At 37.5% G+C, this 23,915-nt stretch overlaps 1 protein-coding gene across 1 annotated transcript in view; it reads left to right on the top strand.

The window, feature by feature from the left end:
- Positions 1 to 23,915, top strand: part of CDK14 (cyclin dependent kinase 14) — an 835,387-nt gene that overhangs the window by 512,389 nt on the left and 299,083 nt on the right. The window contains exon 7 of the mRNA XM_007939825.1: positions 11,092 to 11,154. Coding sequence (XP_007938016.1) covers positions 11,092 to 11,154 — 63 coding nt within the window. The remainder of the gene's footprint in view (positions 1 to 11,091; positions 11,155 to 23,915) is intronic.

Here is a 23,915-nt window from a genome sequence, read left to right as displayed (position 1 = left end):
AAAAAAAAAAAACAGAGTTGCCAAAGATTTGTCATTTATTGGGCTTTTCAAAGAAGTGAGTTTTTGTTTTATTTATCAAGCCTGTTTTGTAGTTTTTCTGTTTAATTTCTGTTACTAAACACATTAACACCTTTTACTTTCTTTGAGTCTCTGTTGTTTGATAGCTTCAGTTTATTGATTGCTTTATTTATATTTGGTCATTCTTATGTTATAATAAATGCATTTAAAGCTTTGACTCTTCCTGTGAATAATACTCTGACTACTTGCCATTGCTTTGAAACCCAGTTTTCTTAGTACTAATTGTTATATGATTTTAATTTTCTTTTAGAAGATAAAAAGTTTTAAAAAACACTCAAGAAAATAGATTTTCTGTCTTCTTGCCTCATTTTCTCTTTCTCTTCTTCCTTTTGCTTTTCTTTCTGCCCTCTCCTCCTTCCTACTGCTGTTGAACTTAAGCCACTATCAACTGTAAGAAACGTTTTATGTACTTGCAAGAAAGTGCTTTCTACTAAGCTGTGATCCAGTGTTTTCTTATCATTTAGAATTTTTATTTTATGCCTATTGAAAGAGCCCTATACATTTTAATTCTAATACCTTTATTTATTTAAATCTTATGTGAAATTTCAATGAACTGTTTTGAGATGACACTTAGTGCTCATCTTTCCGTTTTTCTCTTCAGATAGTCCTGAAGTTCTTTGTTAATCAGTCATACCATTAAAGTAACAAGATAATTTGCACAAAACACAGGCAGTGACAACTGTATTGCAGCTACTGCTCAGCTAGTAGTAATTATGAGACACATTTCAGTGTCACAGATGAAAATAATTATGTCTTAATGTTGATGAAATATATAATAATTAATTTTTAATTTTATTCATTGGTGAGGAGGGTATGGAATATGACTTCTGCTTTCTGGAAATTGTTCACATTTTCTCTGTATCTTATTGTTGCTACATGGACCAGTAACTTGAAATTTGCCTTCAAATGTAGAGAGTGTCATGAGACTGAAGAAGCAGGCAACTCAGGGTGATGTAAAAGGAGTTTATTAAGGGTGACTTACATATGAGGCAAGTCCTGGGCAGTGATAGGACCAGTTCATACCTCTGTGTTTCCAAGTGGGAGAGAGGGGTTTTATGGCAATTATGAACCATAGTGGCTGCATGCTTAGACTTAAGACTTACAAGGACACCCCAGGAAAAATTACATAAGAATGATTTGGCAAATGGAAGTGAGCTAACAGAAAGTAAAAGGTGATGATGTTTGGCCTGGCAAAGGCAGTTTCCCTTTCAGTCCACTTAAAATCTAACATGTTCCCCCTCTTCTGCAAGATCCCTGAGGGCACTGAGGGGAGATGTTACAACTGTGTAGGTAGGGACAGACAACATTGCTGTAGTTGGAGGCACAGACCACAGCAGCAATATAGACAAACACAGCAGCAGAATAACCCTATACCCATAAAAGATCACGATTCAGCAAAAAACCTCACCAACCAAAGAAGAGGGAGGAAAACCCGGCAGCCATAGCAGACTAGCCATCTGGCATGTCCAAGGCCTCTATCTGTTAAACCCCGTTAGTCACAGAGGCATGTCTTCCATGGCTACCTGGCCAGAGGCTCCATGCTCCAAGGTATGCCTTCAGTGCTTGAAAAGTGAAATTGTCCACAGACCCAGCAGCTACTATTGTCATGGACTTTGATGAAGTTATGAGCCCACTCTAGGAAGATGTTGGCAGCCCCAAAGGGAAGAAAGCAGAGTAGGATATACCTATGGTCTGAGAGATGGGTGTTAGTAGGTATCAAGAGGGGTAAATCTTTTCCTTCTATTAGGATCATGCTTGTGGCTTCTTCTCAAGTGGTGAAAACAATGGCTACCTTAGGCATTTTCCATGGCTTGATATACCATGTATCCTGCCATGAGGTGGTCACTTGAGATACTGTGAATGGTCATCCATTTTGCTATATGCCAGAAAATTTGTTTTCTTCCATTCATCATGCTATAGCCATTGTTCTAGTTCATGTAAAGTGTGACTGTGGAGATTTCCATGCAGTAGGATGGTGGGCTTCCACGTTAGGGTGGTCAGTCCTTCTGCTGCAGAGGGATGAAGTAACCAATCCATTCTGATAAGGTGATGTATGACAAGCACCAATAGATGGTTCTGTGTACCAGTGCCAGTTCCTGAGGTATTCAGAGAATCATGCTGGTTTTTTTTTCTGTTAACAATCTTATGGCTACGTGTCTGGAACTTATGAGGTCACTGGTGTAATTGTTGGAGGATTGCCCAGGGCTCCTACAGGGCTAAGGCCACAGCAGGAACCAAATTTATCAACCTCAAAGCCTTAGGTAGCACTTTGGTCCAGCCTGCCAGGGAATCCTTAGCCGTAAGAGTTTGTATTTGTTGTTTCAGGACACTGTTCTTCTATCCACCAAGCCTGTGACTTGGCAGTTGTGGAGCAGGTAGTAATATTATTGTTCCTCTCTTTTGGCTGCCTATTTGGACACACTGTGACCTGTAAAGTGTATGCATTGGTCACTTTCAATCCTTTGGGATATCCCGTACACAACACTCCATTTTTGTAATCCTTTTATTGTAGCAGTCTGTTTTGGTCATTTACATGAGAATGCCTGGGTTAAGGCAGTAACCATGCCCACACACGCAAGAGTGTATTTTGTTCCTTCACTGGGGTGTAGGGGCTCTTTATAATCTACTTGCCAACTTGCCAGGCCATCACTGGCTGTGTTCCCTTGTGTATCTTTCCAGGATTGTGGGCAGATGCCTTGGGCATTGGCATGAACATATGGGGAAATTTTGGACAGGAGCCACCAAATCACTGTATTTCACTGCTATGCCTACCTCTTTGGCTATTTTCCAAACAACACAGGCACTACAATGTCTGCTTTTGTGGTGAATCCAGTAGGCAGCTTCTCTTCTCAGTGTACCATTCTAACTTGTGTTATAGCATCTACTTTTTTGGTTCCCTGGTAGGGAAAGAGTTGCATGGACTCTTAGTGCCCAAGGTTTGGAGGAGATCTCAGATGTCCTACCACAGGTATTCCCCCCACAAAACATTGCTCATTATCATCTTCTGCTCCTTATGCCATTGGTCAATCCACATAGTTCTCCCACAGGCTACTGCCCAAATGTGTGTACAAAGAGTTAAGGGCCAGGGTTTGTGGGTGATGATCATCCACACAACCCTTAATTTGGCTTATTGACTGCTTTGCCTGAGCAAGTTTCAAACCATATATTATCAGTGGAGACTTGTGCAGCCACCACCATCCACAGTTAGAGCCATCCACGTACCAGGTGTCAGCTGGCAGTGGACCTTTCTCTCTCTTAGTAGAGAGGAGAGGCAGCTGCACTGATGCACAAGCCTGGGCTAGGGGTTCATCTTGATGTATTCTTGGACAAAATACAACTTGTAACTCTTGGGACAGTGGACTATCAGGAAGGGCACTGCATTGTTGTGTGTATGCATACTATTTGGCAATAGCTGATGATGGCTTGGAAAACAGGCCATTGATCCATCCATTAATAGAGAAAGCTGTGAGAAGGGTTACAACTCCTGCCCTTTTTAACAATTCCACTTGGTGGAGAGCATTATAGATTGCCAGAATTGTTTTCCTATGGGACTGTAATTTAGTTCCATCCTGATCTCACCACAAAGTACAGCTAAAGCCATGCTCAGTACTGCTTATATCTAACCAGAGGGTGGCCCTTCCCATATTGTATGAGCACTTTCACTTGTACAACCAACACCTTTGATTTTTCAAAAGCTTGCTACTATTCTTTGCCCCCATCCTAAGAGGCACCTTTTTTTTTTTTTTTTTTTAATGAGTCAATAGAGTGTTATTGACTGGCAAAAAATTAAAAAAAAAAAAGTGGGGATTAAATACCCTCTAGTGCTCCAAAAGACCCAAGAAAGCTTGCATTCCTTTTGGCATTCTAGGGGTAGGATAAGCTTGTATCTTATTAACTGTGGCTTCAGGCAACACATGGATCTTACCCAACCAGATGGCTCCTAGGAATTTTACTGAGTTCCTCAACCCCTGCACTTTTAGGAGTTCATGGCCCATCCTCTGCCCTGTAAGTGGGTGATTAGGACGTCTAGACAACCCTGTAACAGAGAAACATTCAGCAGTTAACATAATGTCATTCATTGTCTTAGGCTAGGTTGTCTAGAGAAGCAAAACCAGTAAAGCTTGGGGGAAGGGGGAATTTATTTCAGGGAAATAGGCTGGCAGATCCCAAGTTCCTGTGTCAAATGTCAAGGTAGAATCTTTTCCCAACTCATACAGCTGCAAGGGCTGACAATATAGCAGACTGCTGACTTTGGCAGATGACATATCCAATATCAGCAGGCAAAATGGCAGATTGTTGGCTCACAGGAAAGTTGTAGACACTGGCAAATCCCAAGTTCATGGGTCAAACGTCAAACTGGAGGCTTTTCCTGACTCACACAGCTGCAGGGGCTGATGAACCCAAGATTGGCAGGTAGCACGGTAGGATTCAGACCCAACAGAAAGTTTTAGAATTTTCCCAGAATGTCCACATATATATATATATATACATATATATAGGAAGCAGGCCACACCCCTGAGGAAAGTCCCTTTCAACTGATTGGATGCTGAAAGCATATCCCACCATGGAGGTGACCACTTTATGTCAGATCTCATCATGGTAATGACTACATCACAACTGCTTAAACCACTCAGAATCATGGTTCAGCCAAGTTGATACACAACCTTAACTATTACAGTCCACCCCTTATCAAATTGACAGTTGTGCACATCTCCTTCAACCTCTTAATAAAGACAATTATAAAGTCATACTTGCACCTAACATGATACAACTAACGTGTACAACCGAAAACACATTAGCCTTGTTTACATTTTATATTTTATAACTGAAGAAAACAAAAATATTAGGTGCACACATACAATGAAGAAATACTCATAAAAATCACAAACCTCATTTTTGCAACTGGTCATGTGGTTGTAGCTGGTATTTAAAACTACCTACTTCCAACACCCATTCTGTATTCCCCTTGCCCTCAACAAGTGCCACAGCTGGTCATGGTAATTTGCCTGGTGGGTTGACCCAAACTTTCATTCCTGAAGGGTCTGGGTCATTAATAGTCATATTAGAAAAGGATTGCTCTAGTTTTCCATTGGCTTTAATCACAAGGCATGTTAGTACTAAGAGACATCCTAAAGAATCTATATACCAGACATATTCTTATTGATCTCTATTATGTAATATCAGTCCAATTTCCTATTGGTAATCAGGACTGCTTTCAACACCCTTACCCACAGTTGTAATTCTCCCACAGATATAGTCAAAGTCAATCTCATGAGGACATTACCTCTAGAACATATTCTGTTATTGGGAAAATATAAACTTGATATGGTTTAGAGGGGTGTGCCTTATTTGTAGGGTCAGGAGTTCCTGGAGTATGTGGATGGACTTACCACCATACCCATCAGGTATTGGGGGCCTAGAAACCACTCAGGAATTCCAAAGATAAGGGTGCATTCTACCCTTGTGTCAACTAGAGCTAACACCTGCTACTTGTTTGTCCTTGCCCCATGTATTGTGATGTCTCTTTTTCCCCTGCAGGGCCCAGTCCTGTGAGTGACCTTACCCCCAACCCTAGTCCCTAGGACTGGTAGGGTCCACTTGACAAGGAGGCAAGGAGCACTTCCTCACAGGGGCCACTAGAACCTGAGGGTGCTATTGTTGCTGCAGTTTCAGTTTCTTCTAAAGGTTGACCAAAACTGTAGTTAGTTGATTGTCTAGCTTTTCTATTGCTGTCTGACAGCCACTGAATCTACCCACAACTACTTTCTGGTTACTCTCAAGAATTCTATGTTTTTGTGTCCTAGTTACCTTTCAGCAACCTTACTCTGATCTTTGCCTTTGGTAATTTCCTTCCCCTTAATTTTGCAAATCTGCAGGTGAGTGTCTCTAGCTGTTCATCCTACTGGTAGAGGCTTCAGTCATGGCCATGTGCTGAGTGCTGGACATACCTGTCCAACTGTGGTTCCTTCTGAAACACTTATGTACACTTCAGTGGCTAACTGGGTGTTGGTGGCTAGGTGAGCAGCAGCTGCACCTCAGCCGCCATCAATTTTGTAGCCTCCTTTCCACACTTTTGAAGGCACATAATTTTCAAAAAGTATGCTGTGCCACTTGGTGTTTTGGGGGCATCCCCATACTCATGTGGTGGTCCACATACATCAAGCATAAGGACCAAAGCTCCCTACATGGAAGTTGCTGGCCAACCTTGGGTTTGCCAGGCAGAAGCTTCACTCATATTCGTCATTCCCTTGGTCTACTGGCTGGATTTCCAGTTGTCACTGCATAGACTTGAAATTTGCCTCCAAATATGGAGGGAACAATGAGACCAAAGAAAGAAGCAGGTAACTCCAGGGTAGTGTCAAAGGAGTTTATGAAGGGAGATTAACATATGAGGCATGTCCTGGGTGGCAGCAGGACCAATTTGATTCTCTGTGATGCCGAGTGGGAGTCAGGAGTTTTATGGCTAGGGTGATAGTGAACAATAGTGACTACATGCCTGGACTTCAGACTTACAAGACCACCCAGCAGGAGTTACATAAGAATCATTTAGCAAATGAGCTAGAGGGAAGCAGAATGTGAAGAGTGACCATGTTCAGCCTTCAAAAACTTATTTCCCATTCACTAATACATTGTCAATTTTGTGAGTATGCCATTTGTATTTAAAAAGCATATATAGCATGAGTTTATAGGGCACACATGTAGACATAGTAATTAATCATTCTTACATCTTTTATTGCTTTACTTTTTCCAATTTGGTCTGTTAATTTCTGAAAGTAGTAAGCTAAACTCTTTAATATCTTGTTAATTTGTCAGTTTCTATTAATTTTGGCTTATATTGACATTCTGTATTGTTAGGTGCATAAATGTTTAATAATTTTGTCTTGAATTCTATTGTGTGTAATATTTACATTGGTATTTCTGATTCCTTTTTACTGATATTTTCAGTATGTTGTTGTTATGTGCCGTCAAGTCAGACTCAACTCATAGCGACCCCTCCTTGGGTTTCCAAAGCAGTATCACTACGGAAGTAGGTTGCCCCATCTTCCTTCCAAGGAGTGGCTGGTGGGTTTGAACCACCAGCTTTCTGGTTAGCAGTCAAGTGCCTTTTAGCCACTATGCTACCAGAGCTCCCATTTTCAGTATAAATAACATAAAATACAAATATAAAGCATAATATCTATGTACCTATATATATTATTTTCTTGCTTTCTCTGATGTTTTTGGTGGTTGTTTTTAGTTTGTATCATATAAACAGTAGGTATTTGACTTTATTTCTTTGCTTTTTAACATGTTTTGAGATTTTATATTTTTAACAAGAATTTGGGCTCATCATAAACGTGATAATTTATATGATTTGTTATACTTCCTATTTACCATCATTTTTGTTGCGTGTGAAGCATTGACTTAATTAGGTACAGTTCTTGCCGTCCTATTTGTTATTGTGTAATGGGCAATATTTTAAATAATACCTTACTTATGAATATCACTTTATAGGTAGAGGACTTTGACATGTACTATCTCATTTTTTGTTCTTCAAAAATATTTTCCCAGAGAGATGTTTCTTATATTTGAAATAGTGAGGAAGTTAATAATATGGAGTTATAAAGTGGCAATTTTGGGTCTAGAACACATTTCTCAGTTTTTAAATACAGGTTTTCTTCACTTAAAGGAGCTCTGGTGTCTTAATGCCTAAGGTATTTGACTGCTAACCAAAAAGTTGATGGTTCAAACCCACCAGCCCCTCTGTGGAAGGAAGACTGGGCAATCTACTTCCATAAAGGTTTACCATCTCAGAAACCAAAATGGAGTTGCTATGAGTAGGAATCGACTTGATGGCAGTGAGTTTGGTTTTTTTTTTTTGGTTCATTCATCACTTAACAACTCTTTGGGCAATATCTGACGTTTGCGGTGCCATAAGATTATATATATATATATATTTATATACACACACACACACATGTATGGAAAGCAGTTATTGTTTTATTATTTTTTCCTAATGATTTTTAAAGACACTGTTCTGGTTACCTAGTACCGCTCTGACAAGAATATACCACAAATGGGATGGCCTTAACAAACAGTTTATTCTCACAATTTGGAGGCTTTAAGTCCAAGTTCAAATATCAGGCTCTAGGGGCTGGGTGAAAGCCCCTCAACCTTGGGGTCCAGCTCTGCCTCCTGCTCCCGACCCACTGGAGCTAGAGGCATTTCTTCACTCAGATAGCCTCTGGCTGCTGAGGCTGAGAAGCCCCAAGGTTGACAAGTAAAAAGGCACAGTCCCGATGTTACCAAACCACATGGCAGGCCATTAACTTAAGTCCATTGTAAGTCCCAATGTCGGCAGAGCATAGCAGGCTGCTGAGCAATGACATGGCTACATACAGGGTCCAAGTGTGCCATAGGCTAGAGACCATTCCCAAAGCTTCTCCTTATAGCAGAGTAGCTGTGTAGCTACTCCCGGTAGATTCCACCGTGGAGTTGATTACCAGTCTCATCATGAGGAATACTACATCCAGCTGCCCAGCCACTCAACCAGGCCTAGCCAATTTGACATACAAACATAACCATCACAGACACCAAACCCCCATGGTAAACAAGCAGCAGAGCTGCAGGGCACATCCCTATCCCCACAATTCCTTTCTCATCTCCTCCTTACTCTCCTTCTGGCTTCATTCACCCACCCAGCAGCCATGCGGCCTTTAACTCCTGGCCCGTGGCAGCTCCTGCTGTGGTTTTTCTGCTTCTCCCACAATTGCTGATAATGTCAGCTGTGCCTGGGGTATTCATAGGCTGCTGGACCCAGGTAATGGTGGCAGCGGCTGTACATAATCAAGAAGTAGCTGCACCAACAAAAGTGGCAGTGTCCAAAGCTGCCTCTCCCAGCCACTGTCCTGGCACTCACAACCTGCTCCCTGCCTAATCCCTGTGGCCACTTCTCTACAGCCCCTTTGTGACACCTCACCCTCCCACCCACACCTAGATATACACAAAGTCCCAAAGTGGCTGCTAGTGCAGTCCTCACCTGGCCCAGCTGCACGCCTGGCAAGGCTGGCTTCTTGTATCCGGTGGATACAGCTCTCAAGCTTTGTACGGTGGCCTTTCATAAGATTGTAATATAATAGACTTTATGAGGATTTAACTACCGATTGTATGGAGACTGTCTGTATATAATATGGTGATCACACAATGTCCAGATCTCATATTTGTCCTATTAAACAGAATATATCATGGACGTTAAGCAACAACACATGCCCGTATAGGATATAAAACTTCTATGTAGTTACTCAGGAAAAACTCAGTGGGACCCATTTAATTATATTTTAAGGTCATACTTATGGAGTTATCTTATATATAAAACTCTTTATACCAGTATTTATTTAGATTTTTCTTCATGTCTGATATTTTTTCTTACACTAGATACACAATTTCCAAATCAAACCTACTTTCTGCCTTCATGATGCTTTGACTTTCAGAAGGTAAACACTTTGGATATGGTTCAAAATGAAGACAGTTTTGTCTGAGAACATATATAAGAACATTCTTTCTGTCATGTTTTCTCTCCTTCCCTTTAAATGGATCACTTTTGGAGCCTCCCTTGTTATCTTACTTAGAAGTAATTTCTTCCAGAGGCTTGCTGACATCCTAGACCCCATTAGGTTCATTTGTTGTGTCTTGGAACATTACCCTGAACTTTCTTAAAATAAAATACAACTTACCCTCCTGGATTATTGGAGTGTTTGTTTTCTAGTGCACCTGTTTCATTCAGTTCTGTGTCCTTAGTAATGAGTACAGTGCCTGGAACACAATAAACCAAACTAAATCCAAACTCTTCAGTTGAGTCGATTCCAACTCATAGTGATCCCCATTGGATTTCCAAGTCTGTAAATATTTATGGAAGTAGATTGCCTCATCTTCCCTCTGTGTAGCAGCTGGTGGGTTTGAATTGCCAAGCTTCTGGTTAGCAATCAAATGCCTTAGGCACTGCACTACCAGAGCAGTGGAGTATAATAAGGGCTCAAGAAATACATGATGAATGAATGAATGGATTCTGACTTCTGCTGAATTCTCAGTGATTGCTGTCATGCAACAAAAGTCAGTCAATGAATGTGAACTGTTGTCACAAGAGCAATAACAAGGTTCTTAAATAAAACTTGTAATACTCCCACAGTTCAAGCCTGATAATAGGACACGAATGCTCATGGTTATTGGATTTTGCAGAAAAACTAAATGTTTCAGTGTTACAGATATTTCAGAATCTCTAATAAGAGAAGAAAAATTGGAAGAGCACCTCTGTGTAATTCTTTAAAATTCCATGTAGTGGATAATTTAAACAGAAAAAGCTTTAAGAAGCAATAGACAATTGTGGTTAAATTGAGCTTGAGATAATTAATATAGTAACATAAAAGGCTATCTTGGGATATTCCATTTAACTTAAATCTGGATTCATTGTCTTAGTTTATAATTTGTAAAGTATTGGTATTAATTTATAAAGTATATTTACCCAGATATTTTTAGAAATTCTTGAAACCCAAAAATTATTGTTTATGAATATAGTTATTAAAGTTTAAATAAGCCCAGTGATTAATTTTCCTAGTATGATCTATTTGTAGTATTTTCATCTCATAAAATAATCACAACCTCCATTTGCACTTAGAAAATACAAGATAAATTGGATTGTAATTGTATTTGTTAATTGTAATGTTTATTTATTTATTTTTTTAAGGTATGGGCATTATAGTCAATGAGGAAGAAATTAAACATTTAACAAATTATAGGCATGTGTGCCTTCTAATACATAGGCATGTTTAACATAAATCAGAATCAAGAAGTAAAGATAATGATTCATTTGTGGTTAAAAATAGGCAGGCAGGCATGCAACTGCATCCACTAAGCTATCCATCCCCTTGTCTTCTGTTTGCTTTGTTCAGAGGTAATGGTGACTTTGAAGTAGAAAAGTATTGATTCATCATGGTATAGCCAGAGGGATGTTAATACATTTTTCCTCTTTTCTTCTAGCATACTGATTTATGTCAGTACATGGACAAGCACCCTGGGGGACTGCATGCAGACAATGTAAAGGTAGGAGAAGGTCTTTTTATGCAAGAGTTAGCATCCATCATGTACACTTTTTGAACTGAAGACAACATCTCTACCATACTTTATTTTTATTTTTCATTCATACGTAAAGTGAATTAATATTGAAGTAACCCATAGCCGTTGTTTCAGTTTAGTGGCTGTAAATCTTACCTTGGCATTAAACATTATTTTCATTGGACTTTTTCTTATATTTTTTTCTTAATGGAAAACATTTGCATCAATATTGAGTGAGATCCAGTGGGATCCTATTTTAATATGATGTTAGTATAGGAAACGTTTCATACTAACTTAGAACTCCATACTGAAATACCAAACTGGTTTCAATATAAAGCATTGTTATGACTTCCAAATGAGTGTCATGGTTAGTTTCCAGTGTAAATATTTTCACTCATACATACAAACAGATAAAGTAGTTCTGTATTCCATTATACTTTTACTCAAAATTGGAACTATGTGTGTCAAAAAGAACTAAATTTTCCCAAGGTTTTACCTAGCAACCATCTTTGGAACTTGTCCCCAAGTTTTAAGCTTTAAACAGAAGACTCTTTCTTGCTGTATGTTGGGTAGTTCTAAAATACAAAAATTGTATCTGAAGGCTTCATGATTTGCTTACATTTTGTAATTCAAATGATTATATTTTATGACCCTGAGAACCAGTTATTATGAATTTATTGAAGTAAACTCATTAGTCTTCATTTTATGCCGTTCATAATCAACGCCACTCTTCGCAAAAACGTACTTTTTCTTTAATACTTTTCCCTCTGCTTATGCAAGTCTGTGTGAGCACATGATGCTGCATGTTTATAAAAATAATGTATGTACTATTGTATGACTTGTTCTTTTAATGGGCATCCTTTTAAATCAATATCTCACTATATATGTACCTCAATCTTCCTAGTCATTATTATCCCATATTACTAATTATATTATTATTATTCCATAGTGTGAGTAAACCATAGTTCTTTCAACTTTTAGTTATTCATGGACCTTTGGGCTGTTTCCAGAATGTTGCTATTTATTATAAGTGATTCTAGAGTAAATAGTAACATAAAATCTTTATATTTTTCTTGGATATTCTTATATTTTTCTTGGATATCTATTTAGTGGAATTCTTTCCTTAAGGAAGAGGTGTGATTTTAATTTTAATGTATTTGAGTGGACCATCTACCCAAAAGATTGTAGCTTCCGGTCCACTGGCTGTATATGAGAGGACTGTTTTCCTCTACTCTCACTAGCATTGACTATAATTAATCATTTTAACTTTTGCCATTCTGAAGAGTAAACATGGAATGTGTTTTCAGTGGGTGGTTTTCTTAACTACTAGTGGTACTGACCATCCTTTCATGTGTATCTTTACCATTTGTCATTTTTCTTTTAAAAGTTGCCTGTTCTTATATGTTGTCTATTTTTCTATATTGAGTTGATTTTCTTTTTCTTATTAAGGTCTAACAGCTTTTTAATATTTAGGGTGTTAATGCTTAGGGTTGTACATTAAAAACTAATTCTGTACAGAATATGTGTGACTTCTGACAAGATGATTTTTAAATAAATAATAGAATCAATATGGTACTCATATTCTTTGTTGATTTTTCATGTCTCTTGTGGTGGTTATTCTTTTTTGACAGGATTTTCTTAAATTTTTTGACCATTTTTCTTAAAAATCTGCACCATTTGAAATAAATAGTTTTTAAATAGTCAAATTGAGGATGTTGTTTTAACAGATAAAGTGACTTATTTTTTTGTTGTCCACATTCAGGTTTATCTTTAAGTATGAAATACCTTGAGAATAATTTTGTTTTTGTTTTTACATTAAAATTTCAGACAAATTGTCTCTTTTACACATTCATGTGTTCCTTTCATGGTGTTGTTTGGTTTGAAAACAAACAGTACAATTGACATCCTTGTTCTTTTTTCCCAGTTGAGAACTTTGGCTCTGAGGCGCCAAGGGAGATGCCATCCTTAGTGGAAATTAGCAGCTGTTTCACGCTAATTTTGACTTCCTGACTGTCAAATTCAGTGATTGGATAGAGTTTAAATGGCTGACTGAACTTTTCCCAAGGGCCGTGTAGTCACTGGATTTTTATTTTCCTTGTTTGGTTTTCTCACCAGCCCTCTTTGTATCATTAGTTCTGGGCAAGTGGTGATGAAAATTTTGTTGGTGAAACAAAGAAAATGCACTCTACAAATCATCTCTCTGCTCTCTGCTTTCAGATCAGCATCATAGGTGATTTTTGTACTATTTTAACTATAAATTCTGCTTTTCCCAGTGCATTTTATTTTTCTTTATCTCCTAATGATCTTAGGGTGATTGCCTTTTGAGTTGCTGTGTTTTTGTTTGTTTTGTTTTTTCAGTAACTAGGCTGTACTCTTTGTAACAGTGGTTCAATAGTTGTCATCTCAGCTTTTCTTTCATCCCATGACCTTTCATCATACTTCAGCTACTTAATGTCTGTAACCTATTCCAAGCCCAGGTTGCACTATAGCACAAAACAAAAGTCTAATACTGTAAGAGCTATTACCTTCTAGGACAGCATGAGAAACTTGGCGGTGAAGGAGAGGTGCAGGTGCAGTCAGCATAGAAATAATGTCCCAGGAATTAGGTGCAATGCCCGCAAGAAGTCTTGGTATTAGTCAGTAGAACAGACATCATTCCGTCTTGGAAGTTGTGTGACATGGTCTGGACAGATTGATGCACTATGGCATTTTTGCCTCTAAAAGTACATGATGTAATTTATCTATTCTCATATCTTTTTGAAAAACTGAATTGCAGTCTGATACATTGATCTATGTGTTTTCTGTTGTCCTCATAGCTAATGAGATCTTTTGCTCTTTGAGGGTTTTCCAAAGTGTATTAAACACCAAGTCACCTAGAAAGTGTTGAAATGTGTGTGTGTGTATGTGTGTGTGTGTGTAGAGAGAGAATATCTATTCTCCCCTCCCACAGTCAGAGCCAAATTTAAAATTTCTTTCAGTAGAAGAAGGGTGGACTTTGTTCACAATCAGGGTGGAGAGCCTTGGATGCCTCTTAAGATTGGGAAGTAGTCTCTCTCTCCCCGAGAGCCCGCCTAGCTCTTCCCTTGCCTCTACCAAACCAAACTCACTGCCATAGAGTCTAATCTGACTCATAGGGACCCCTCCTTGGGTTTCCGAGGCAATATCTCTGTGGAAGTAGATTGCCCAGTCTTCCTTCTAAGGAGTGGCTGGTGGGTTTGAACCTCCAGCCTTCTGGTTAGCAGTCAGATGCCTTAGGCACTGTGCACTAGCGCTCTTTTCCCTTGCCCAGAGGTACATAAATCACCATCATTATGGCCTGTTGTGCTCCTGCAGCTTGCAGTCTTCCAAGGCATTCTGAGGGACAAAGGTGACCTAGAGGACATCTTGTCCTGGGACTACCCATTCCTGGGTCTGCACCGCTGGGAGGAGGGTATGGGGCTATGGAGGGGTGAGGGTGGGCCATTCCAGAATAAGATGAAGACAGGTTGGCTGGGATGGAGAGGGCACTGTGGGTGCTATAATGGTTGAGTGTGAGGGGAGAAGGTGAGATCCAGGGCTTTTCAGAAAACAAGTGTCAAGTTCATGCCTCCAGTGAGAAGATTGGTGGGAGAGTCTTCTGTGAAGAATCTGATTAGTCCAAGAGAACAGACCTGAAGATTCCATGCCCGGTCTGCAGTGAAGACCCCAGTTGGTAAATAAGTGACTTGGAAGAAGCATAATTGCTTACATTGATAAAACAAGGAAAGATAGGGAAGAAAGCTTCAATATAAAAATCAAAACTATTATTAATACTCTCAGAGATGTAAAAGAAGAGATTGTAGCCATAAAATTAGAATGGTGTGTTACTCTGAAAAGCAGAATTTAATGAACAACAAAAAAAAAAGCCTCTTGTAAATTTAAAATATCCTATCAGAAATTAAGACAAACAACATTAAAAAAGAATGAAAGATAAAGGTGAAGAAATTTCCCAGAAAGCAGAGCAAAAAAGATAAAGATGAAACGTGGAAAAGATGGTATCAAAATATTAGAGTACCACTCCAGGGTTTCCAATATCTGAATAGTTGCAGAAAATACAGAAGTGAAAGTCAATAAATATATCATTAAATTATAATTTTCCAGATCTAAATGATGCAAGTTTCTAGGTTGAAAGAGTCTATTAAATATGCAGATAAATTATTGAAATAACACTGACAATAGTGTAGATCAGTGTGAAATTTTACGATACTGGGTTCAAAGAAACATCTACAAAAAGAAAAAAAAAAGGTGTTTTCTACAAAATATAAAGAATTACAGTGACATTAGATTTTCAGTATCAGTGTTAGAAGGGAGAAGGCAGTAGGGCAAAGACTTGAAAGTTCTGATGTGAAATGATTTCCCACCATGAATTCTACATTAAGACAAACTATCTATCAATGAAGTGTTGGGTAAAATTGTCATTTTCAGATGTGCAACGAGTTGAAAATTTTGCCTATCTTGCATGCTTTCTCAGGAAGCTATACAAGGATGCCCTCTACCAAAACCCAGGGAATAATCCAGTGAAGAGAAGACAAAGAAACAGGTAACAGAGTTCACCACAGGAGAGAAGTGGAGGATAATTCTCAGGATGATGGTGAAGAGGATGACATTTATTCTTCAGACTAGGAGAGCAACCTACCAGGACAGATAGAAACAAGTCAGCAGGCTCCATGAGAGACTTCCTCAAGAAGATGAATGATAAATAGAATACCTAACATATTTGTGTCCATTGAAAGGTGGGAGGAAAGAAAACAAAGCAAAGGGGGGAAAAAAAGATTAAATTGTTGCCAAGATAACTAATTGTTATGTAGGGAGGAAAAAAAAAAGTCATAGTGAACTTCATAGCACAGCTGTAAATAACATTTACATGATCATAATAATATGAGCACTGAATGGCGACCTAATTAACAGGAAAAAAACACATCTTTAAGTGATTCTGATGTAGCCAAGCCCATTTGAGGACCAGCATTCCAGAATGATTAATACATTATATTACTGTAATAAACTTGATTGTTTGTGGTTTTACATGCACTCAGTCATATAGATTTATCATCATTTTCATACTGAAGATAATAGTTATGCCTTCTCCAAGGGTCTGAAAAGTTTAAAAGTGAAATGCAGCTTGTTAGTGCCATGTGTTTTGGCACTGGAATTGCAGTGCATGGAAGCAGACGGCCCTTATTAACATGTTGGTTTCTGTGGGAGGCCGCTCACCTAATTATGCACTGACTTTTCCTCACCATTTGCCTGCTTAGAGGCAATGAACTCCCTCCAGGGTGACAGTTAGGATCTACACTGCAGGTGAAACTGTTCACGAGGAAGACTGGCTCTGACATAATGACAGATGTCCCACGGGTGTTTCTGTTTGATATATTAACATTGTTTTTTCATGTGGTGATATTGATTGTCACTTAAATCTATGAATGCAAAATGAAGAGCATCAGACTAATATTTACTAAGTTAACAGCTGTTCATAATGCTGTGCTAGATGTTAATTAAAAAAAAGAAAAGAAAAACAGCTGCACTAAAATAAGACACTGTCATAGTTCCCTATAAATTTAAGGAGATGTGAAAAGCAGGTAGGTAAGCTATTATCTTTAGAAGAGCATGTTCTTTTAGTAACTCCAAAGCTCTATGTTTGGCCAGATGTTTCATAGATTATTAAATGATTAGAAAGAATAAATACTGAATATTTATTGTGGTGAACAGGGAAAGCATAGTGATCAAATTGTTTTGCTTCTACATTTGCTAATTTGAACTCTTAATTCATCACTGATACCACATGGCAATATATAGAAACATTTTAAACTCTAAAAATAGGCGCTTTTTTTGTTTAATTTTTATGTATAACTTGTTTATGATAACACATGGGATGTCATACACTTAAGAACTAAGGAGATTATTCTTCAGTGTGTATCAGTTAGAATATCGAGCATTACAAAGCTAATATATCCTTGAAAAATGAAGGGGGGAAAAAAGAACAACTGGAACAGCGTGAAGCTCCTAGTTTCATAGTAAAGTATGGAGTTTTCTATGGGATATTCTGTATAGCAATTCACAGCAAAACATTTATTACAGTTTTATCTTTCGTGATATATGTTCCTTGTAAGCACTGGAATAGACTCATAAAGAAAAACGTCAATGTTAACTAAATTTCTAGAATTACGTTACTACTTTAATTGCTTACAGAATGTGTCCATTATCAGTATCACATTCAGTAATAAATACTATTAACTAATGGTTTGTTTCTAAGCCTAATATCAATTTTTGACAAATGGATACTTTTAGCAGTTAATTACGTAGGGTGCAATTTAAAACCTGAATCAAAAGCCTGAGGACATTGGCCTTGTTATAAATATTCATGATGATTAAAGGTGTAGCAACCAATTTCTTCAACATGGTATTTGGTATATAGGAAACTGGTTAGGATTTTCTTAGGTGGGATTAGTTTTGGGTCTTTGATCATGGCTAGAACTGAATGCAGAACCTGTATTAGTTATCAACTTAAAAATTTCTAACAATTTACAGATTGATCACTGAATTTTGAAATATGACCATCACAGTCTAAACTGTCTCCTTCATTCAGTGTTTCATGTGTTCTTTAAAAATTGATATGCATGAGAAACTGAAAATTAAGGTTCATTTAAAAAAAAAAAAAAGCCACAAAGATTAATTGATGCTGTCTCCAGCTGATACTCAGAAATGTTGATGTCTGAATCTTATTCCCATGATGAGATTGGATCTTCCTGCAGCCCATCTTTATGTAATATACTTCCATTTCATGTTATCTTAATGACTTTTCTTTAGCAGGTTTCCTGCTAATACACATTTGCCAATTCTTATGAAATTGTGAAGAATTGAAAATGACCAAAGTAATCTTGATCTCTCTACCTTATTCTCTAAGATATCTGAAGTCTCATTGGCATAAAGCTGATTTTTATTTTGCATTTCAATAGTTACACTAATTAAAACGATAAGAGGTTTATTATGCTTGAAAAGTTGCTATTTTTCATTCATAGTCCAGAGAACAAGCAGGTGTATAACAGTCAGAATAATGTTATGCCAAATTAAGATTGTCTTATACAGATGGCACTGAGAATTGATTTCTAAATGAGACTTTCTAATGTTCAGATAGAAAATCAGCTGACTCCTGATTTTGTCCATATTCTGCATTAGAGCTCTCATTTAGCTGGTAATGATTTCCTACTATGCATTACTGTGAATATTATAGCGCCTTTTCTTCATTCTGTATGTTGGGAAACATGATTATTTCATGAAGCCATTAAAGAGTGCTTTAAAAATTTGACATCCAATCTCAGTTCCTGTCTGGAGTTCTTCTGAACTTTCAACTATTTTTGTTATACCCCAATGATGTTTCATATCTAGAAAGTGAAGAATTAAAAATAAGAGAAAATGAAATTCAGTATGTCAGCCCGTATCATGTTAGATATTAAGAGGGAAACTGAGTAATGAGTTTAATGGTTAAGAGGTGGGGTCAAGTTCAGTTATTCAGAAGATGTCTTTTGTATTGTTGGTGTCATCTGCTAATCTGCCTGTAACAATTTGGATCAGACAAAGGAATCAAGCCAGCTAATTAAACCTCTCCTAGAGATATTTTAAAAGCCACATTGAAAAGAAAGCAGCTCAAAGTATGATGAAGTATAAACAGTCATAGGAAGTAAGTATGTTACTTGGAAGATGAAAGTATCCCATTTGGAGTGTGGTAGATGAAATACATACCCTTTTAGGCTTCAAACCATTCACTTTGTCTCTCTCCAGTTTAAGATGAATCTTCCGCATAACCCTTTTATTTGTATGTTTTCCAAGATGGCATGAGGACCCAGGAGGGAAATCAGCCTGAATAATAGAGTGTGCACAAACTACCAGGGACAGGGACAGCTTTCACGTGACTAGCCAGTCACATCTCCTACAGGTTTTCTGATTAATGTATACATTCTTCTTATTAGAGACCTCTCTGAGAAGACAGAGATTTGTTGCTCATTTGTATCCAAATTCAAAAGTCTTTAAATACTACATTCCATTTAAAATTTATTTTTCCCTTTGGTGTGGTTTGCAGATATGTTTTCTCTCAGGACCTCAGACTCTCAATTAATCACTTTTGTCAAATCAAATTTTTAGTCTGCATCTCTATGTCTGTCTTAAATTACCTTAAATATCTCAATTGATATTAAGAAAATAAATGGAGATTTAGTATCTAAGATATTACCCTAATGAGTAAAACCATTTACAACTGTGACTATTTATTCCTTATCAGTATGTTGATAGAAGAATGGCCCAATGATTGGAGGATTATAGCTTACTTTCACAAATGGAATTGAGTAGGAACAATGTGCTTACTCTCACGTCACCAATTTGTCTCATGCTATTTTTTTTCTGTCACACACACACACATTTATTATATAAAATTTTGGCATCAGTTGAGCATAACTACAGTCATACAACCTGCAAGCTCAGTAAAGTCCCAGCTATATCCTTCTAAGTGCTTCACCCATTTTTTGCATAACACATTCTCTTTTTTTTCCTAAAAAAAAATAATTATTACTTATTTTGTTGTTGTTGAGAATATATGCATCAAACCATGTACCAATTCAGCAGTTTCTGCATGTACAATTTAGTGACATTGGTCACATCCTTTGAGTTGTGCAACCATTCTCACCCTCCTTTTCTGAGTTGTTCCTACCTTGTTAACATAAACTCACAGTTCCCTAAGGTTCTATATAATCTTTTGAATTGCTGTTGTTTGTTTGATCCTATATGCATTTTAAAAGAGCATAATGCTCAAAGAAGACTTTTTTTCTAGTTAAGCTAAACTATTGTTTACTTTTAAGATGACTTCTTGGGATATTTTTAGTGTAAGATTTAAAGATTATCTCAGGGCAGCAGATTCAGAGGTCCATGAGAATTTGAAATTCTATTCCGCATTTTCCCCCTATTGATCAAGATTGTTCTGTGGAATCTTTGATCAAAATGTTCAATAATGGTAGCTAGACACCATCCAGTTCTGGCCTTATGGCAAAGAAGAAGTTTTTTATGGAGGCTTTTAGTCATATCTTCCATATCTTCCTCCTATCCCTGACTTTCTTTCTTCTTTAGTCCTAATGCATAGAGAACAGTTGTGCCTTGGATGGCTGCTTGCAAACTTTTAAGAAACACCCCCCTGAAAAGAAAAAAAAAAAAACAGTGCCGTTGAGTCGTTTCTGACCCATAGCGACTCCTCCTTGAGTTTCCCTGGCGATATCTCTATGGAAGTAGATTGACCAGTCTTCCCTCTGAGGAGTGGCTGGTGCGTTTGAACCACCATCCTTCTGGTTAGCACTCAAATGCCTTAGGCACTATGCCACCAGAGCTCCTTCAAGACACCAGGCACTATGTAATGAACTAGGACATAGAACTAGAAACACTAAAGACATTATTAGGCCAGTTAACTATATGCCACATGAAACTATGCCCCTAATCCTCCAAATAAAGAAATCAGTAAAGATTTTGATTTTGCATAAGCACCTCATTTGCATAATGACACCTTTTTTGTCATTGTTATCAACATATTTATCACACAATTTTGCCAGTTCAACTTTGTACAGGTGTACAACTTATTGACAGTAATTATAATAATTGGTTGTACAACTCTACCCTTAATCATTATGATTTTTCCATCACCATTAACCATTTTTTCCCCTCCTTCCTGCCCCTGGCAACCACTAATAAACTTTGGTCTTTAAACATTTGCCTTTTCTTGTGTTTTTCTGTAGGTGAGGTCATAGGATATTTGTCCTTTTGTGATTGACTTTTTTCACTCATCATAATGTCTTCAAGCTCAGTCCCTACTGTAGCATGCATCAAAACTTCATTTCTCCTGCTGGCTGAGTAGTAGTATTCCACTGTATGTATGTACCATATTTTGTTTATCCATTCATCTGTTGATGAGCATTTAGATTATTTCCACCTTTTGGCTGTTGTGAACAGTGCTGCAGTGAACATTGGTGTACAAGTCTCTTTTTGGGTCTCTGCTTCAAGTCTTTTGGATATATATTTAGGAGTGGAATTCCTAGATCATATGTACTTCCATGTTTCATTTTTTCAGGAACTACCACAATGTTTTCCAGAATGCCTGTATCATCTTGCATTCTTACTAGCAATGAATAAGGGTTCCACTTTTGCCATATCTTCACCAACACTTGTTATTTTTTGATAGCTTTATTTATTTTAATTTGAGCCATCCTAGTGGATGTGAAATGGTGTCACATTGTGGTTTTTGATTTCATCTCACTGAGGGCTAATGATGCTGAGCATCTTTTCATGGTGGCCATTTGAATGACCTCTTTTGTGAAATGTCTATTCAAGTCCTTTGGTCATATTATGATTGGATTACTTATCTTTCTGTTGTTGTCAAAGTTTTGTGCATATTTTTGTTATTAGACTCTTTTTGGATATATAATTTCTGAAGATATTCTCCCAGTTGGTAGCTTGCCATTTCACTGTTTTTTGGTAAAGTCCTTTGATTGACAGGAGTTTTGAATTTTTATGAGGTCTTGTTTATTTATTTTGCCTTTTGCTCTTTGTGCTTTTATTGCTGTATTAGTTAATCTTTTGTTGAAAGCTCGGCCTGACAGTGTTGCCCATGCTTGTTCTTCTAAGAATTTTATGTTTTTAATTTGCACATTGTGGTCTTTAATACATTTTAAGTGTGTTTTTGGTATGACATGTCATGAAAACAAGAAAAAGTCCTGTTTTCTCCATGCCATTTATTGAAGAGACTCTTCTTTCCTCCTCAAATGGACTTAGCACCTTTGTCAAAAATCAGTTGACCATATGTGTGTTTTTATTTCTGGATTATCCATTCTATTCCATTGGTCTGTGTGTCTGTTGTTTTACTGGTACTATATTGTTTTGATTACTATAGCTGTATAGTATGTTTTAAAATCAAGAAGTGTGAGTCCTCCTACTTCGTTCATCTTTTTCAATATTGCTTTAGCTATTCAGGGCCTCTTGCCATTCCATTTAAAGTTAAGGATTGGCTTTTCTATTTCTGTAGTAAAGGTGTTGGAATTTTTATCTAGATTGCATTGATTCTATCTAATGCTTTGTGTAGTATTGACATCTTAACAATGTTAAGTTTTCCAATCCATGAACATGGACCATCTTTCCATTTAAGTCTTATTTAATCTCATTCAGCAGCATTTCATATTTTCAGTGTAGAAGTCCTTCACATCCCTGGTTAGATTCATTCCTAGGTATTTTATTTTCTTTGGTACTATTGAAAATGGAATTGTTTCCCTAATTTCCCTATAGAAACCCAACTGAGTTTTGTTTGTTGACCTTGTACCCTGCAACTTTTCTAAATTCCTCTATTGGATCTAGAAGTTTTCTTGCAGACTCTTTGAGATTTTCTATACATAGGTACATATTATCTGTAAATAGAGATAATGTTACTTCTTCTTTTCTAATAATTTTTATTTATTTACTTAGTCTTATTTCTCTGTCTAGGACTTCTTATAAATATTGAATAGAAGTGGTGAGAGCAAGTAACATTGTCTTGTTTCAAGTTTCAAAGGGGAAGCTCCCAGTCTTTCTCTCTTAAGTATGCTGTCGGCTGTTAGCTTTTTATATGTCACTGAATCATACTGAGGAATTACCCTTCTGTTCCAGTGTTTAGGGTTTTCATCAAAAAAGGGTATCGGGTTTTATCAAATGCCTTTTTGTTATGATTATTATTTTGGTGGGTGCATCGCCTTGGGGTAGGTGTTCTGCATGTAGATCTTTCTCCTGTTGGCCTGAGAGCCAATTCATGAGAGTGAGTCCATTTCTAGGCCCAAAGGGTAGCCGGGGTCATGTTCTTGGGGGTTCTACCAAACTCTATCTGACCAGTGATTCTGGTAATTTTTTTGTGTTTTAATTTTGTTCCACATTTTTCCTCCACTCTATCCAGGATCTTCAGTTTTGATCCCTTTCCGAGTGGTTGACATTGTTAGCCAGGCACCATCTAGTTCTTCTGGTCTCAGGTCATGAAGACTAAGGTCCTCATAGTCTATCTTATTCTTGGACTAATTGTTTCCAGATGCCTTTGATTTTCTTGACTCTTCTTTGATTCAGATGAGAGGAGACCTATAGTTGTATCTTAGATGGCCGCTCAAAAGCTTTTAAGACCCCAGTCGCTACTCACCAAAGTTGGTTGTGGAATAATGTTTTTATGTACTATGTTGTGCCAATTGAGCATGATGTCCCCTGAGACTGTGGACCCGAGTCAGCAGGCTTGGTTCTCAAGCTATTTGGTTGTCTTTCAGAGGTTACTCCAACTCTGTCTTCTGTTGCTTCTGTAATGTGTGTAGCTAATTTTATCAAATGGTTTTTATGCATCCACAGAGATAATCCTGTGGATCTTTTTGTTTGTTCTACTGATGTGATGTCTTACATTAATTGATTTTCTAATATTGAACCATCCCTACATTCCTAGAATAAATCTCACTTGGTTATATTGTGTGGCTCTTTTAATATGCTGTGGATTCTGTTCACTAGTATTTTCTTGAGGATTTTTGCATCTATATTCATAGGAGATGTTGGCCTGTAGTTTCGTTTTTTGTCTTTATCTGCTTTAGGTATCAAGGTTATGTATGTTTTGTAGAATTATTAGGAAGTATTTCTTCCTTCTCTATCTTTAGTAGAAGTTTAAACAGTATTGGTGTCAATTGTTACCTAAATGTTTGGTAGAATTCCCA

The sequence above is a fragment of the Orycteropus afer genome, unplaced genomic scaffold (assembly GCF_000298275.1).
Source record: "Orycteropus afer afer isolate SDZICR_OR568_19922 unplaced genomic scaffold, OryAfe1.0 scaffold00063, whole genome shotgun sequence".
Classification (NCBI taxonomy): domain Eukaryota; kingdom Metazoa; phylum Chordata; class Mammalia; order Tubulidentata; family Orycteropodidae; genus Orycteropus; species Orycteropus afer.
This window is presented reverse-complemented; position numbering and strand designations above follow the sequence as displayed.